Raw genomic sequence first — 17,809 nt, forward strand, 5'->3', positions numbered from 1 at the left:
GCCATGATCTTCGGCAAACTAACTCAGGAACAGAAAACCAAGCACCGCATGTTCTCACTTATAAGTGGGAGCTGAATAATGACAGCACATGGACATACAGAGGGGAACAACACACACGAGGCCTGTTGGTAGGTGGGGTGGGGGGAGGGAAAACATTAGGAAAAATAGCTAATGCATGCTGGGCTTAAACTTAGGTGATGGGTTGACAGGTGCAGCAAACCACCACGGCTCAAGTTTACCTATGTAACAAACCTGGACGTCCTGCACATGTACCCCAGAACTTAAAATTTTTAAATAAAAAAAGAAAATACAGGGTATCCTCTTACTATTTGAGGGAAAAACCATTATCTATATGATCAAAAGGGAAACTATTGTGAAAATCACTTCATTAAACTACAAAATTGCTTGCTATGTAACTGAAATGCATCATTTTCTCTCCTTAGAAAGTATAGATCCCACAAAAATAGTTTGGTTGAAACGTACAAATCAAAATTAAAAATTAAATCAGCTCTACAGAGGACCTACACAGGATGTGAACTTGGTCCTAGATTTCAGCTTCTGATGAAATATCTTGCAGCTCTTCCTCACAGAGAGCTGTTTGAAGCCAGAATGCAAACAATTTTACTTTTCTATTATTTGGAATCTATTCTTACATCCATAACAATGGTTAAAAAATGAATAAAATTATCATGAATGAAATGCATAATTCATTCCTCTGCCTACCAAGTGACCAGCAGTATGAACCTTCTTATCTCTTTGATGCCAAGGACAGCTGTTTGGAAGAGGAAAAGCCTTAGAAGGCGGGTCTGATTGCAACACTTCATCATCAGCTCAGCCTCCGCAATGGTTTATAATTTACTCGGTAAAAACAGATAGTCAAACATTGGTCAAGACCACAGACAAGCATCCAGGAAGATGTCCTTGCCTACTGCACTGCACATAGCTGGAAAAGTTATGTGGAAGCACCATGGCCCCTTATGAAACAGACAGCTTTCCCCCTAACTTGATCAGTTTACATTTCTTTAGAAAACAGCAATGAGTCAGATCACAGGCATAAGAGCAGGAGAAATGGTTCCTAACAAGAAACCAAAGAATTACCAATTTAAAAACAAGTCAAATTTATATGCTATAAGTACTCATGGGAGCAACTTTCTGCAGAGAAGAATATATGTTCTCCAAGTCATCTTATGAAATGACCAAATGAAAAATTTAAAGCATAACTTGATGAAGCTGATAAATGAACAGTCTTCATATTAAAGTCATAGTACCTTTCCAATAACAGTACCAAGCTAGTTCAATTTTTCAATGCATAAAAAACACAGTATGTAGCAGGGACAGCCCAACTGTGCATGACAATCTCCAAAAGTTTAAGCTGCTCAAATAATCATGTATGATCACTGTGACCTGAGACAATGCCCAGGTAATGTCACTGTGATCTGAGAGACTGACCGCCAACTATTTAGAAAAGATGGGAATGGCTCTAGGGCTGAGATGTTTTCAGTTGTAGGAAGGGATTGCTTTCTATAGAGGGACATCAAATTGTCACAGCTAGAAGAACTATAGGAAGTACTGGTCCAGGCTGGGTGCAGTGGCTCACACCTGTAATCCCTGCACTTTGGGAGGCCGAGGTGGGCAGATCATGATGTCAGGAGATCAAGACCATCCTGGCTATGATGAAATCCCATCTCTACTAAAAAAAAAAATTCAAAAAATTAGCCAGTGTTGGTGGCACGTACCTGTAACTCCCAAGTATCCGGGAGGCTGAGGCGGGAGAATCGCTTGAACTTGGGAGGTGGAGGGTGCAGTGAGCAGAGATCACGCCATTGTACTCCAGCCTCAGTGACAGAGTAAAAAAAAAAAAAAAAAAAAAAAAAAGTATTGGCCTAATCCTGTCATTTTGCAGCAGGTAATGGATCCCCAAAAAAGTTAACTATGTGTTCCAAGTTTCATAATGGCTGATATGAACCGGTAAGTCCAGAAAAGGGAATGGAAATTAGGCCTGTTTGTGACACTCAGATTTCTCCAACTGCAACATTAAGTTGTTCTGATTAAACGAGGAACTGTCTAAGTAACTAAGAGCAAACGTGGATTCCTGGAAAAAATAATTCAGCACATTCTTTGTCCCTCTTCATTCCAGAGCCCTCATTTCCAATCAAGACAGCCAACCTCCCTGGCTCCCAGCTCCAGCTCTCCAGGGCTTTCCCCAGAAGTGCAGACACAGCATGGACTGCCAAGGCATAAGGCCATGGTTTCTGCATCCTCTGTCTTTTCCCAATTCCCAGAGCTGGAAGTGGTTAGACTATGGCAACAGATTCCTCTCAGGGTCTCTATGATCACAAGGAGCAGAAGTGGCAGACTAAGATGGTTTTGCTTGAAATGCAGCATTTCTGCTCATCAGCATGTGGCTGGTTTGGCCACATGAATAACTCTTCTATATTACATAATCCATCTCTTTAATTTCCTATCCATACAAGTATGTAAGTCTGTGGGTACGGGTCTTGTAGTGTTCGCTGCTATATGCTGAAGTGTGTGTGGAGGTGGCAGGAGGTTACATGCATGTGGATTGCAGTGGCTGCTATTTAGAAATTCGAGTAGGAACCTCCAAAATTCTCCCTTCTAAGGGCCTTCAGCAAGGATACGGTTTTTGAACCTGATCTCCATAAAAGAATGGCTGGTTACTGCTTTATTCCTAAATGGCCTTAAATGTAGATCAAACTAACATTATGAGGAAGAAAGAAAAATATCCCCGTGCACTTTTACCTGAGCTGTTAAGTACCACTGTAGAGTCCCTGACTGCTAATCACCAAGTGTTAAAACCACATCACAGTGATGCTTAAAAAATAACAGAAAGGTTCTTAAATATTTAAAGAGCCACCATAACATTATATTCTTCCCAGACTATCACACCTATGTAAATAGCATCATAGGGGGGAAAAAAGACACATTTTAAAATCAAGACTATCTTATTCCCTTTTGGCATCAAAATATTGAACTGCATTTTTTAATGCTGTGCATAAGGAAATGGTTTACCTTCCAGCATTTTCTGCAGACTGTTCCTCATGACATGGATGTTCTCTATCCCGATAAACTGAAACTTGATATTGGAATAATTGTCTTCATTCTCATAGCCTTTCCCTGCAGCACGATTTGCCATTGCATTAAGCTGCAGTGGTCAGCAAAACAGAACAGTCATCAATTACACTGATGAAACAATGATGAAACAACCAAAACATTTCATGGATACCCAATCAAAGCATTCAAAATGATGTTCGGAAACACAATATGCTTATTTGAATCACTGAATACACTGTACTGAACTACATAGCTTCAAGCACTCCTGCTGAGCTTATATTCAACAGCATGAATTTGTCGTGTGGAGCACATTTTCTTAGCTGGAAAGCAGTCTATAGATAAACCCTTCTGGAGATGTCTCTTGCAGTCCCCGTCAAAGATGCCAAACTGTCGAATTCTGTGATGGGACCAAGTAGTTCAATTTATTACTACATATAACCCGTAGGTTGGCAGAAGAATAACAGCAGAAACAGCTGTCAATATAAGGCTCTAAACATTATATTATTATGTCTTCTAGTATTACATTGGTCAATAAACATGTTATCAAATAGGAATGGTTGCATCATTCTGATTTGCCCACAAGATCCCTCAGATACCAAGTTAAACCTTGAGCAGGAATTACTAAATAAAATGAAGACAAGGAATGCAACCAAGTCTCCAGAGGCATTTCCTCCAGCCACCTTATTTAAATCTAGAGCTCTATTGGACTTTTTGATCACTTTCATTATTATACTTTTACATATGAGAAGTTGGAGTCTTCAAGGGCAAACGAGGTTAAGTCATAGTGGTCTTTGAAAAATTTATTAAATCCAAACACTGTCCTAGCCTTGCATGGCTAAAATCAAAAAGGGGACAAGTCCAACTTTAGCTGGGAAATACATAGGTTTCTAGAACAGGAAAACATTATTGCTATTTAATGAAACAGGTCATCACATCCTGGAAAACAGTATTGACTGACCACTCTCCTCCTCTACCCACCAAGGACAGGAGGGCTATCCCTATGCCAGGAACTCACCGCCAGAAAAAAAATGTCTGCTTTTAAGAGCACAATGCCATGCAGTACTTTTCAAAAAGCAAAGTTAAAAGGGCTAAGTTTAAAGACACATATCTTCTTTGACACAGTTCTCCTAAAAACCTGATGAAATTGAAAGTACCAGCACATAAAAATAGATGCCCAAGAATGTTTATTGTAATAAAGCTGAAAACCCATGGCTATCTCAATAGGGCAAAGATAGGATACATGATGGTTTATCATGCCCTGGACTGTGAGCAGCGACCAAGGAGGAGGCCACAGATCACACAACAGACAGACAGATGCTCCGAGGCTTACCACGGGGTTACATCCTGATGAGCCCATCATAAGTAGAAAATACCCTAAGTCAAAAGTGCATGGCAAATGCAGCTGCACCTGCTGCTGCTGCCCAGCATCACGAGGGAAGTACAGTTTCTTAAAGTCTATTGCTTTTGCACCATTGTAAAAAGTCAGAAAATCACCTAAGTCGAACCATTAAGTCAGACTTGGCATTGGCCCATGACAAGTGAAAAGAGTAAGCTACAGAATAATACTCATAAAATCATCCACTTCTTACAAAACCAACCTATACACATGTATTTAAGTTTATGTATGTTTATCAAGCAGAATAAAAATGTATAGAAAACGATACCAATTTGGCAGCAATTACATCAGAAAGACAGTGTGGCAGGCGACAGGGGAATGCTATCAGTACTATTTTAGATGCCCCTGTAATCTTTCATTGATATGCAGAGCATATATGAAGTTTGTAATTTAAATAACAGAAATGAAGTGTATTAGAAGTGAAAAAACAGCACAGGACAAGCCGTTGCCATAGGGGCCCAGGCTGGCAGACACCTCACGTCTCAATAGCAGCCCTGCTCCATGACTTAGCTCATATGACATGAGCTGGGACACATCTGCCCCTCAGGACACTGTTCCCAGTCTATAAAAGGGTCTTTCTCCCAGGCATGCTATCAGAATAAAGAGTTTGGCCTTAATGAAGAAAAAATATTAAAATAATGCATTTTAATACAACTTATGTTCACACTTTTAAAATTATAAATATTTTATAGGGAAAATTTTTCTAAAATTACCTATAGACATTGTTCTTCCAAAACTATTATGAAATATCACTCCTTTGCATAATTATTTTTCAAAGATGTTGGTTTATCCTTTAAAACAAGCTTCATAAATAGAATAGGATACTTGCAAGTATCCTTATGTACATGAACCTTACGTTTATGCTGTACCTTGAATAATTCAAGTTAAGCCTATTCACCACATACCACAGAGATACTCTTTTTTAAAAAAACATAACAACAACAACAACAAAAAACCAGTGAGGCACAGTGGCTCATGCCTGTAATTCCAGCATTTTGGGAGGCAGAGGTGGGCACATCTCTCAAGCCCAGGAGTTCAAGATCAGCCTTGGCAACATGGCAAAACCCCATTTCTACCAAAAATGCAAAAATTAGCCAGACGTGGTGGCACGTGACTAGTCCCAGCTACTTGAGAGGCTGAGGTGGGAGGATTGCTTGAGCCTGGGAGGTCAAGGCTACAGTGAACTGTGTTCATGCCACTGTACTCCAGTGTAGGTGACAAAGCAAGACGTCATGTTACTGACCATTCTCCTTCTCTACTCACAAAGGACAGGAGAGCTATCCCAGGCAGAGATACAAAAAAAAGAGAGACTACAAAGTCTACAAAAGTTATAGAGTGTGGAATCTTTTTTAAAAAATAAACAGAAATTAAAATATTATTTTAATCTATAATTAAGACGCCATGTACACCTTATTAAATAGCTGATTATCTTTGATCCAGGAGAACTTATTGGTAGTCTTTAAAAGCAAGGGAGCAACACAATCTCCTGAACATCAATGTGCACTTTTCAATATGAACAGAAGGTGGCAATATTTAATCTACCATCTAAAGTATAATTGCTTAGGATTTCCACTTATTTTACAGGACCTATCAGGATAAGGTAGCAAAAGATGAACCCTCAGAGCAGGAGATACAGTTTTACAATTAATAAAAATTCAGTAAGTTATCCTGGACATTTTACATGTATGTGTGTGGAACAAGATAAAGTATCAAACAAATCGCTATTACTGCATCAAATATGGTCCTCTGTCCTTCTGACTGAGAACACCATTTCACAGCTAAAGAAAAGCTATTCATTTCAGGTCATAAAAATTCTCAAGGAGATAAAGCAATAAAGGCAGCCACTTCAGTTTCAATTTATGTTTAAGAAACACAACGGATAGGTGAAAAGTAGAACTGGAAATAGTACCCTGTTTCCTAACACAAGGTTCTTTTGCCATTTGATAATATCAGTGTCTTTGGGTGCAGAGAAGTCATAAATGAAGCAAAGGCAACACTTCATGGACACCTACTGTGGCCAGGAGTTACATGGAGTAAAATGAAGCTTTTCCTGCTGCCTTCAGCTTAGAACTGAGAATGGAAGGGAAAGCACATGTCCCAGTAGTCACAGACGACATCCACCAGGACTAGGCAGGAGCTGGGTTAACAGTAGAGACAGTGACAGCGACAGGAGTTGGAATCTAAGGCAACTCCATCTGGCCCGGGGATCAGGGATAACGTTCTGTGAAAGAGAGAAAGCTGGAGCTGGACGTGAACATAACCTGGAAGGATGGAGAGAGGGGGGAGGGCATTCTAGATGACCAATGAGCTAACCACTCCAGGTGAAGAAGAAGGGTCCTGTGTGGCAGCTATAGTAACAGGGAAGGCTAGAAAGCACTCAGGGTCCACTACAACAGGCCCAGCCAAGGAACTGAGAGACTTCATCTGTGGCAGTGGATTTTCAGCAAGTCTAAGTGAGAAACTGGAGACTGATTTAGTGTCCACAACAGAGAAGACAGGAATAAGATGTGAGCAGAGAGGGCTGGGCACTGCAAACCTCAGTGCTGAATGAGAGGAGGGATGGAGAATGCAGGCTCCACGAGGGACTCTGTTCCTCTCATTTATGGCCATATCCCTGCCCTTCAAACCAGGACAGAACAGGCACTCAAGGAAGATTTACTGACCGGCTGAGCAACTGCATAAATGACTGGATAACAGAATGAAGCCAGGGAAGAGCAGGCCAAGACTGTGAAGAAGCAGCATCAGATTCTCGCCCTAACCCTGAATCAAACATAGGAAAACTCAGTCCGTGTTCATCTGGATATCAGGTTAAAGGTCAGCCTGGTCACTGCCTTAGTCTTGGAGTCTGCCATTTTCACAGCTGCATTTTACGCCTGAATAATGACAGTGCCTGAGCTGACATGGGTCAGAAATGACCATAAAAGTTGATCTTGGCAGGAGGAGGACTGGGTCTTGCCCTAACACAGGTTGTCAAATGATGGTCCTTCTCTCTCCCTCCTATATAACTGGTTAAAGGAAGAAACATAACTTGTGGTACAAACACAAAATTGTGAGTTGATTTGATTCCTTGCAACTATTCTCTACATCTGTGCTAGTCAAAATCCTCCCTTCTACCTGCTAAGGGCATCTTGGGCAGATTTGATAGCATCAGGTTTACATTCGGATAGAAAATCTCCATCTAGCCTAACTTAGAATTCCAGTCCCGTATAGTATGCAAATTTAGCTCTTCTCCCCTCGCCATTACAGGCTATTTGGACTGGTGAGAGGTTGCTCCGGCCCTCCCTGTCTCTCCTCTTTCTTTTAGGCCCTATCTGTGTACTGGGAGGACACGTGCAGAGGAGGGATAAGAAAAGAGGTACATTTCTCTTTGCAAAGCTAGGTGAGGTTGCAGTTCTCTCTTCAACAGTTGAATTAGTTGGTCACCACTTCCCTCTCTGGCATAGTGTCTGCCAAGTGCTGAATCTCCCAAGGTATAGATGCCAGTTTTTGGAGGTTGGGAGTACACAGCTCACTGACATGGGAGAGCCACCTTGGCTTAAGCCTATTCCATTTCACTCAGCTTCCCTCACCAGCATACCCACCACAGTCATCTGCAACTGAAGACACCTGGTGGCTGAGTCCTTTCAGGAAGGGTAAAGCAAGATGGCTTCTGCTCAGCTTCCTTCCTCAGGGTTCATGTGACCCATAGGAAATTTCTCCATCTTTGCCCTCCCAAAGGGAAGGGGTGCAGATTGCTCCATGGCCACTGGGCACTGACCTCTTCCCAACCATCTTCCCCCTGGTTGCTGCTATGATGGCCATCAGCAAGTGTGAGACCCCAGATTCCCCTCTCTCAGGCACTCCTCATCTCTACCACTAATTTTCCTAGGTGACCCCTTCCAGGACTCAGCGAGTAGAAACCACCTACTCGCTAATTCCAGAGAAACAGAAAAACATCCCACGTGACATCCTGTTACGCAACTGAAAACTCGCTGACCTGGTGAAATCAGAGGGCATAACCACAGTGCAGTCTCTCGAGAAGGAGCAAGGACAAAAGGCCGGGCGTCATAGAGGCAAGTGTTGCCTCGCCCTCCGCCCTTCTCTTCATGCCTCAGCCCCCTTCCGCTAGCCCTGGCTGCCTCACAGGAGCTGGTGAAGGGTTCTCCGTCCTCGCCAGCTGTGTGCTCAGGTGGTAACCCTGCAGAGCCTCCACATGGAAATGTGGCTCTGCTGGGTAATTTTTGTCAACAGTAAAAAATACCATGGTCAAACCCCAGAGTGGCTCTAGGGTTACAGAAGCCTGGGTGTGAATCCGGGTTCTGCCCTCAACTGTGTGACCTTGGGCAAATTACTTAACCTCTTTTAAGTTCTAGCCCTTATCCATGAAAAGAAAAAAAAGAAAAAAACCCTCTTAACTTGCAGGATTCTTAAAAGAACTAAATGAGAAAGTGCCTGGCATTTTTACAAGCTTAGCAAAGTCCCAGAACAAATGAATGATAAAGTCATGAACAAGGTTGCAGTAAAATGAGTTATCTCTCATTTGAAAATTCAACAAATACTGCATCAACACTTTCATATTTTCTTAATGCACCAGCCCCTAGCACTAATATGTGCCCTGACGAGCATAATTTTGTTTTTAATCGACATTCGATACATGCTAGAAGACTTCACTGACTTTGTCTCCCAATTTTTTCTTTTTCTGTCAAAAGAGGGTCTCCCTCTGTTGCCCAAGCTGGAGTGCAGTCGCGCAATCGAGGCTCAGTACAGCCTCCAGCGCCTGGGCTTAACCATCCTCCCATGTCAGACTCCCAAGCAGCTGGGACTACAGGCTCGTGCCACCACACCCAGCTAATTTTTTCTATCTTTATGGGGGTCTCAGTATGTTGCTCAGGCTGGTGTCTCCCAAAATCTTAACGTCAACAAGCAATTCAGAGGCTTTCATCTGAACAGGTGGCTCTGGAAGTTCTTATGTGGGGCTAGCCTTGCTCAAAGGGCAGGAACGATCCAGGTCAGCTCCCAATCCATTTTCTTTTTAATGAAACCTGTGAGCAAACCTGAGAAGTGCCTGACTGCCACGGTCTACACTTCCCAGAGCAAACTCAGTCTCCTGGCTACTAAGGAGGCCCAACACACTCCGGAACAAAAATCAACAAACACAACCTTTAGAAGAATGAAAGCTCTTAGCAAACAGTTTAAACCTCACGTGAAGTGTGCATGCATGGATAAATGAGAAGCAGGCACGGCTTGTACAAGACCCCTGTTTTCTTTAATGGATCAGCGTCAAACTCACTGCCTAGAGTAAACACACTTAGTGCTAAATATACACTTCAAATCAAATCCTTTGGATTAATTTATTTTAAATCGAATATTCCTGGCTCTCCAGCTGCCACATTTCCTAGAAGGTTTACACAACACAGTACATATCTGGATCACTGGTCCTAAAATTAGTAGGTGAATCTGTCTGGCTTTATTTAAATCTGAAAAAAAAACTGGATAGGAAAAAGGCTTCCCAATCTCTACTCAGTAAAGCCCCTGTCTTTTTTCTTCCTTTTCTTATCTTATCTTGTCTTCAGTGTATCTAAGCAGCTAATCATTAAATCATCTGCAACTATTAGGAAATTCAAAACAGCCCCACCTTGCAAACAAAGGGTACAAAGAAGAGGTGGAATGGCAGTCACATTAGAAGGAAAGGTTTAAATGCAATGGCCCAGAGAGAAAGGCACAAAGTGAAAGAGAATAGTAAAAGCCAGAGATTTCCTGACATGTTTCAATGAAAATCTTCCAGCAAAGAAGCGATTTTTTTCTCCAGTTTGAAACTTTTATCTGTGCATTGTGCTCTGAGAATTTAAAAGGAAGGGACCCTTGACCTATAATCAGTAGGACGCGAATGTGATCTAGCTGTAATATCGGTTTCGTCACTGATCTCCATGACTGCTTTGCTCATCTGGCGTCTGTGGGTACTGACTCCACCCTCACTACTCCACACATACCTCTCCCACTGTGTGCTTTGCTCCAAAGAGGACAGGATGGTTCTGAGGTGAGGGTAGGAGTAGGGCACTGATCTTACTCTAGGAAAACATCACATTACATTATCCTGGACACAAATCATAATATTTGGTGACATGAGGTTCAGAGAATCTGTGAAAATCACCAAGGCCTGGGTATCCACACAAAGGATTCAGTTCTCATGATTTCTCATATTACCAATGAGTAGAGACCGTGTTTATAATTACCTCTTACCAACAGAGTACACTTTTAAATGACTTGAACTGTTGGTTTTATTTTATCCTTCCTTGTAATGTTTTATTTTGCTGTAATGTTTATTTCCTATGTTCTTTTTGTTAATAACTTCACTGACATATAATTCACATGTGACACCATTTACCCATTTAAAGCAAATGACTCAAGGGTGTTTGGTATGGCCACAGAGTTGTGCAACCATCACCATGATCTTATTTTAGAACATTTCCATCACCCCAAGGAGAATCCGCTACCCATTAGCAGTCACTTATCATTTCCCTCCCTTCCCCCAGCCCTAGGCAACCATCAGTCTACTTTCAATGGTTATGAATTTGCCTATTTGGAACATTTGCCTATTTGATTCCTTTGTGACAGACTTCTTCCTCTTAGTATAACACTTTCAAGGTTTGTCCATGCTGCAGTATGTATCCATAGTCCATTCCTTTTCATAGCTGAATAATATTCCATTGAATGGACTTGCCATATATTATAAATCCATTTGGTTACTTATATTTTTGGCTATTACCGATAATGAACAAATATTCACATACAACTTTTTATGTGGACATAAGTTTTCATTTCTCTTGGTTACATACCTAGGAAGGAAATGCTGAGTCATATGGCAACCCGATGTTTAACTAAATTTAAGGTCCTCATGGTTTTATACCTTTTCCATATTGAAAAAAAAATTTCAAACTCTAACTTAGGAAGTGAAAAGTTTCTTAAAATGAACTTCTCGCCCCACAGGAAAAGCCACTGTAAACAGTGTGGTATACATTCCCCCAATTTTTTTTTTGAATGCAATGAGATTGCATTCAACATAATTTCTCTATCCTACTCTTGTTGCTTAACAGGACATCCTGGACTCCTTGGCTTACCATACAAGGAGACAGAACTGCATGTTCATCTTTCTCCCCAGTCACAGGTCCAGGCACATTTTCATTATTGGCATGAAAAGTGCGATGCCAAATACGCTGACTAAGGGATGTTCCATTCTGTCATCTTATTCTGTCCACTATAGTCAAAGCACTTGTAGGTGATTCTGTGTCCATCCCTCTGGGGACTCCACTTGTTGATGAGTTTTAAAAGAATTGGGTCTAAGGAGAAAAACTGGAAATTGTATTGAACTTAACAATGATTCTCCTTAAAAAAAAAAAAAAGTAAGGCTGAGTAGAAGGTAAGTATAAGATCAACATGACTCATCCCTTGAGGTCTAGATTTATTATTTCTTATTGGTTTGCTTAAATTAGAAAATTAATGCATTAATACATATGTAATTGTAAAATAAGGATTTTCTAACAATAAACAAGTAGAAAGCCCTCTACCTCCCCAAATCTTACTACCTTCTCCAGGGAATTTTAACAGTTCCATGTTTATCCTTTCCGATCTTTTTCTATACATTTTTACATACCTACAACTTTTTTAAAAAATACGTTTTTTTAAAATTTACATATTTTATAAATCTTTCCAAGTCACAGGTATAGATTACTGCAAGTTGAATTTGAAAAATAATATGGGTAACTTGCAACAATTGAACTGCTGGAGCTCCAGACTGAATTTTCTTGTCAGAGCAGAAAGAATTGTTTTAGAAATAAACCCAGTACTAATTTGGTTATACTTAGGAGCACAATTTCCAAAAGGAAGCCACATTCATTTGGGTGCCCCTGTGTGACCAGCACAATGCTAGGGGCAGGGGAAATAGAAAATGTCCTTGCATAGTCAGAGGCTTCAGGAGCACTGGACCTCCAGGAAGCAGCCAGCAGGGTGCCCAGATACTGACTATGCCAAGAGGAACCACCCCTTTGCAGATGAAGCAACCTGCACAAGACATGATAGTCGGCTAGCCTTTGCCTTGCTTTCAGTTTTACAACTCAAGTGCAAAGACATGCATCGCAATGGTGACACTTACTTTAGGCCGGGTGTCAACAACATAAACGAAGTCACTTCCTGGATTGGCTTTCCTAATGGCCTGGAGCATCTGCTCGTCCTCTAGGCACCGGGCACTGAAGCCAGACAGGGGCTGGCTGCTCCGGCAGATGGAGGCCTGCAGGGAGAGGTCACAGCAACACAGGACTGTCAGGTAACTGTACCCATGAGAGACACTCTCCTTGTGTCTCCAGAACAAAGAGCCCTTGGCTCATTGATAGTCCACCTCCGCTTACGAAAACATGATACAGCTTTCTGGAAATCAAGACTTGTTTATTTTTAATTCAAGTCAAAGAAACCACTAATGGGCAAATGACACAAAAAGTCTCTCAGTGCAAAATATTAGGAATGTATAGAGATGTATATATAGGATCTAAGTTATGAAATTTAAAACCATTTAAATAACCTACTTTCCTTTTCACTGGTATTGTTTCATTTTCCTGCCGAAAGAAGAAATACAAAATAATTAACTGTTCTCCTCAAATGTACAGGATACTATTAATGGCAAGATTAGTGAAATAAAAATTATTTTTTTAAATACTTTCCAACCTTTTTTTCCTTTACTAGCCTATCTAGAAACTTCACAAATACCAAAATCCCATTCTGATTCTAAATGGGAAACTTCCATGGTGACAAAAGGCCAGGCTGCTGCTAGGTTTGATACCTAAGGACAGCAGGCACGTACCCATGCTGACTTAAGTCTGTTTAGAATGAGGAGGATTTTTTTGGAATCAATCTGCATTCTCTGCTGCAAGCCCCCTACCCTGCAATTCTGGCGGAGTATACTGCACTGTCAAGTTAACATCTAGAAGAACATAAACATTTCCCTGAGTTATGAATACGAGTTACAGACCTAACCTTGCAGCTATAAACTTAGGCTTTTGTGGCAAAGTACTTTTATGGATTTAGGTTTTAACATTTAAATTAAACATAAACACCCAATAAAATGCATGAATGACTCAAAGCATCTACAGTGAGACTGTAAGTCCACAGTGTGAAAGAATGAAGGCAGGGATAGAAACCCTCCATGCAGGATAATATGGAGGGGAAACTTTCACTGAAAATAGTCCTGTCATACCACAGCCTGTTCAGGATGCTGGCATTGCAGGGTTCTATCCATTAAGGGACACCCCAAATCTTAGTCCAATCACAGCTTAATTGTCTTTAAAGCCCAACCCAGGAAAACTTAACATGGGTTTGGATTACTCAAAAGGGCTTGGGTGCTCTTTGTTGGAGAAGTTGGGGACGCTTCTCACTAGCGCTGAAGCTGGAGAACCAGAGAATGGCTGGACATATGATAGGGCCATTGTCTGAGGGTGCCCGTACCATTCTGCAGAGACAGACAATCACTGAGGGGGTTAAAGGAAGCCTGAGACCAACAGCCAGGCTCAGAATTCAGCGGGGGCAAGGTGTGGGAGTGGGAAGCAAAGGGGCAGCAGAGTCACTCCAGGGTGGCTCCTTCCTGACTGATGGGGAGGAGAAAAAGATCACAAGGGTATAAATATGGAAGAGAGGATGGCAAGCAATGGCAAGGCCACCAGCAAGAGGAAGTGATGGCTGAGATCCAGAGGAGAGCAAAGGCAAGCCACACCCAGCGCCCAGAAAGCAAATGACACAGATGGATTTTGCAGCGGTCCTGTTTCCTTTGATCTTTAAGGGGTAAGGGCCTGCCACCTGCGGAGAAGGAATTCTGCCTGGAGAGAGAATAACTCTGAGCTGGCTTTAGATGATACTTTATCTGCGATAAAGAAATATTAGTTGGCCGGGTGTAGTGGCTCATGCCTGTAATCCTAGCACTTTGAGAAGCCAGGGCAGGTAGATCACCTGAGGTCAGCAATTTGAGACCAGTCTGGCCAACATGGTGAAACCCGTCTCTACTAAAAATACAAAAATTAGTCAGGCATGGTGGCGCACACCTGTAATCCCAGCTACTTGGGAGGCTGAGGCAGAAGAATTGCTTAAACCTGAGAGAGGCAGAGTTTGCAGTGAGCCAAGATGGCACCTCTGCGCTCCAGCCTGGGTAACAATAAAACTCTGTCTCAAAAAAAAAAAAAAAAAAAAAAGAAACATTAGTTAAGAACAGCTGCCACCAGGCAATCTTAGATTCCATCATAAGGGTTAGATGGGGATGAGAATGTATTTAAATGGTGAGAATTTGAGAATATACACACCAAAACTCACTAAAGTAGTGAGAAACCAATTACAAAATGAAGCAATTTAGGGACAACAACTATTTCAAATTACCTTCTGGTTTAGGACAGCTAGTCAGAACTGTTACACTATGGAATGTGGTCGATAAAACACACATATTAAACAGACTACATTTTTGGTATTCTGTAGTTAGATTTTCTTAATAATCTAAAGATGTGCTCTAAATGGAATTTATCATGGACTCAGCAATTGCTAACATGGCTTTCAATTTTGTGCAGAAGGGTAAGTTGTCTTAGTGCTTTTGTGTACCTTATGCACACCCTAGGTAGATTATCCAAAGAGTATTACTATTACTTGGCAGCATTTCTTACTGATGTCAGAGCATAGATTAAAAGCTCTTCAGTTGTAAACAGTAAAGGATAGCACTCATTTACAATGCTACTAATAATTAAAAATTCAACACTTTTGATAGCTTACTACTGTCATCTTACTGTTGTGTTTTTGAGTGTTTATATGACAGATGCTATTATAAGAACTTTGCATATTTTTATTTAATTAGCCTAATTATCATATACAATAGACGTATTCTTTGCTCCACTTTATACATGAAGTGACCAAGGCACAGAGAGGTTAAGGAACATACTCAAGATCACACAGTAAATGGGGAAGCCTAGATTTGAATTCAGACAGAGTATTTCCTGATCCTGAAATCTTACAAAGTGATGTAAGCCCTGATGGGAGGAAATAGGTCAGGCAACACAAAACAGCATTAAGATGCAGCATAAGGCCGGGTGCGGCGGCTCACTCCTATAATTCCAGCACTTTGGGAGGCCGAGGCAGGTGAATCACCTGCGGTCAGCAGTCGCAGTTCGAGACCAGCCTGGCCAACATGGTGAAACTTGTCTCTACTAAAAATACAAAAATTAGCCAGCATGGTGATGTACACCTGTAATCCCAGCTTCTTGGGAGGCTGAGGCAGGAGAATCCCTTGAACCTGGGAGGTTGAGGCTGCAGTGAGCTGAGATCATGCCACTTCACTACAGCCTGGGTGACAGAGCAAGACTCCATCTCAAAAACAAAAAAAAAAAAGAGATGCAGCATAATAAAAGACCTGGCTGTCAGTTCCAGCTGTGCTCTCGGTCAGTGTATGATCTTGGGTACTTTATGTATCTTCTCTGATCCCCAGTTTTTTCATGTATAAAATGGGTAAAATATTAAAACTACAGGGTGTAATAAGGGGCATAACACTGTAACACTTCTGGCACTGTGTCTAACACACAGGAATTAATACAAGTACTAAATTATAAAAACAGAGCTTGAAGGTATTTTTTAAGGAAATTTGCCTCACTGGAAATCTTCCAGAGTTTTGTTTTCTAGAGATGTGTACTGTTAATTTGGGAGACCATGTTGTGCACCATGTAAAGCAAAACTAAAAAAAAAAAAAAAATCCTAACATAATAAATAATAAAGGGTGTAGCAATTCTAAGACCTCTCATAGAAAGATACACAGAATTCTGAACATACATGACACTCAGCCTCTCCGACCATGATCTGTAAAGCTGTTAATCGCTGGATATTCAAAGGGAGCCCACGTGGCTCTACATATCCCGTGTGCATAAGCCGTAAAGCTAATATTATGTGTTGCCTCGACATCTGGTAAAACTGAGAGGGCCTCAAATGGCCTCAAGTTCCCTGCCACACTCTGCTCCTATGGATAAGGTTCCCGAGTGAAACAATTCTTATCCAGCAGAGCAGGTGCAGCTCCTGACCATCCCTCGGTAGCAGGTTTCAGTTCCCTGCAAGCCCATGGAATTATGCTAGCAAGCTAATCACATCCTCCTGCAGGAGCCAAGGCTGACCCCATGCTCCTGATACTAAACAGCCTGCCTTCCGCATCCCCTGGCTGGCACTCTGCTCCTCAGGGCAACCTCAGGTTGACCTTGTGGGCTGTGGTATCCTCCTCCCCCTAGCAGTGAGTGTATGTGACCAGTAAAATGGCTGTTGATCTCACATGTCCAGCGTCAAGTGTTGCGTGCCTGGCTGTCCCTGTAACCTACAGCAGGAATCCTTCCTTCGCCACAGGGGTGAAAGGATGTGATTATATCCATTAAAAGTAACGGCAAAAACTGCAATGACTTTTGCACCAATATAACACATGCGTGGTAACAGCTGATCCAAAGGGAAAGATGTACTCTCAGCAGGGGCCTTTATATCAAACAGAACTTCAGATTCATAAAAATCAGACACATTTCAAGCTTCTCCTAATCTAATCACCAATTCCCAGCACCCAACATTAGCCAAGTCATGTCACCACAAAAATCAGAAGTGTTTCTGTGGTAACATAAGTGGGAAACAAATATTTTAACTATAAAATGCAATATCTTTACTCATAAGCGTAAGTTATTTTTGGGTAGGAATACATACTCTTAAGCCTAAGATGTCTCAACCAAAGAGAAGAAAGAAAGATCAGCAAATGGATGGAATGTATACCTGTTTACTTTTTCTGGAAGACTGCCTGTTTTCTATGCAGCCATTGATGAGCAATGACAGCACAGATAACTACTCTCTATTTCAGTGTCTTCCATTTAACCACAGAAATCCACCTTTGGTAATAATACTTTCCTTTAGGAAAAGCCCTAGTCAAATCAGAAGCATTTCTATAATTAACCTTGATATTAAAATGTAAACATTGTAATAAAACAAAAATTTGATCATTATTCTTCCTGTAAAATAGATTTTAGTTCATGAGGTTGGGAGAGTGGGCGGGCAAGTGTGTGTTCCTTCAGGACTTCCCTGGGGAAGCCCGATTGCAGGGCAATGCTTTGAAACACATCTCTGTTCTGTACCTTGGAAGAGCTAGAACTTCAAGTCATTTCTGCTTTAAAATTTTAAATATGGGAAATCAATTATCTTAAACTCTAACTATGCTACGTGAGTCCATTTTCGGGCCTAGAAGTCAAGTAAAGAATGGCACTTGGGGAAGCAGGAGTGGAGCCACGTGGGTCTGAGGTCAGCCAGGGAAGAAGCTGTCTCTGAGGTGTAAAT

The 17,809-nt window shown here is 41.4% G+C and overlaps 2 protein-coding genes across 3 annotated transcripts in view; one reads left to right on the plus strand and one right to left on the minus strand.

Annotated features, from left to right (window-relative positions):
* VPS37A (VPS37A subunit of ESCRT-I) overlaps positions 1 to 3,721 on the plus strand; it is an 89,918-nt gene extending 86,197 nt beyond the window's left edge. Inside the window, exon 12 of the mRNA XM_017539629.2 lies at positions 2,138 to 3,721. The gene's annotated coding sequence lies outside the window, so the exon portion shown is untranslated. The remainder of the gene's footprint in view (positions 1 to 2,137) is intronic.
* Positions 1 to 17,809, minus strand: part of MTMR7 (myotubularin related protein 7) — a 118,850-nt gene that overhangs the window by 30,880 nt on the left and 70,161 nt on the right. For both annotated transcript variants that reach the window (XM_037742403.1, XM_017539627.2), the window contains 2 exons: positions 12,597 to 12,731; positions 3,031 to 3,163 (listed from right to left, as the gene is read on the minus strand). In XM_037742403.1, coding sequence (XP_037598331.1) covers positions 3,031 to 3,163; positions 12,597 to 12,731 — 268 coding nt within the window. The remainder of the gene's footprint in view (positions 1 to 3,030; positions 3,164 to 12,596; positions 12,732 to 17,809) is intronic.

Source organism: Cebus imitator, unplaced genomic scaffold (genome assembly GCF_001604975.1).
Source record: "Cebus imitator isolate Cc_AM_T3 unplaced genomic scaffold, Cebus_imitator-1.0 Scaffold120, whole genome shotgun sequence".
NCBI lineage: Eukaryota > Metazoa > Chordata > Mammalia > Primates > Cebidae > Cebus > Cebus imitator.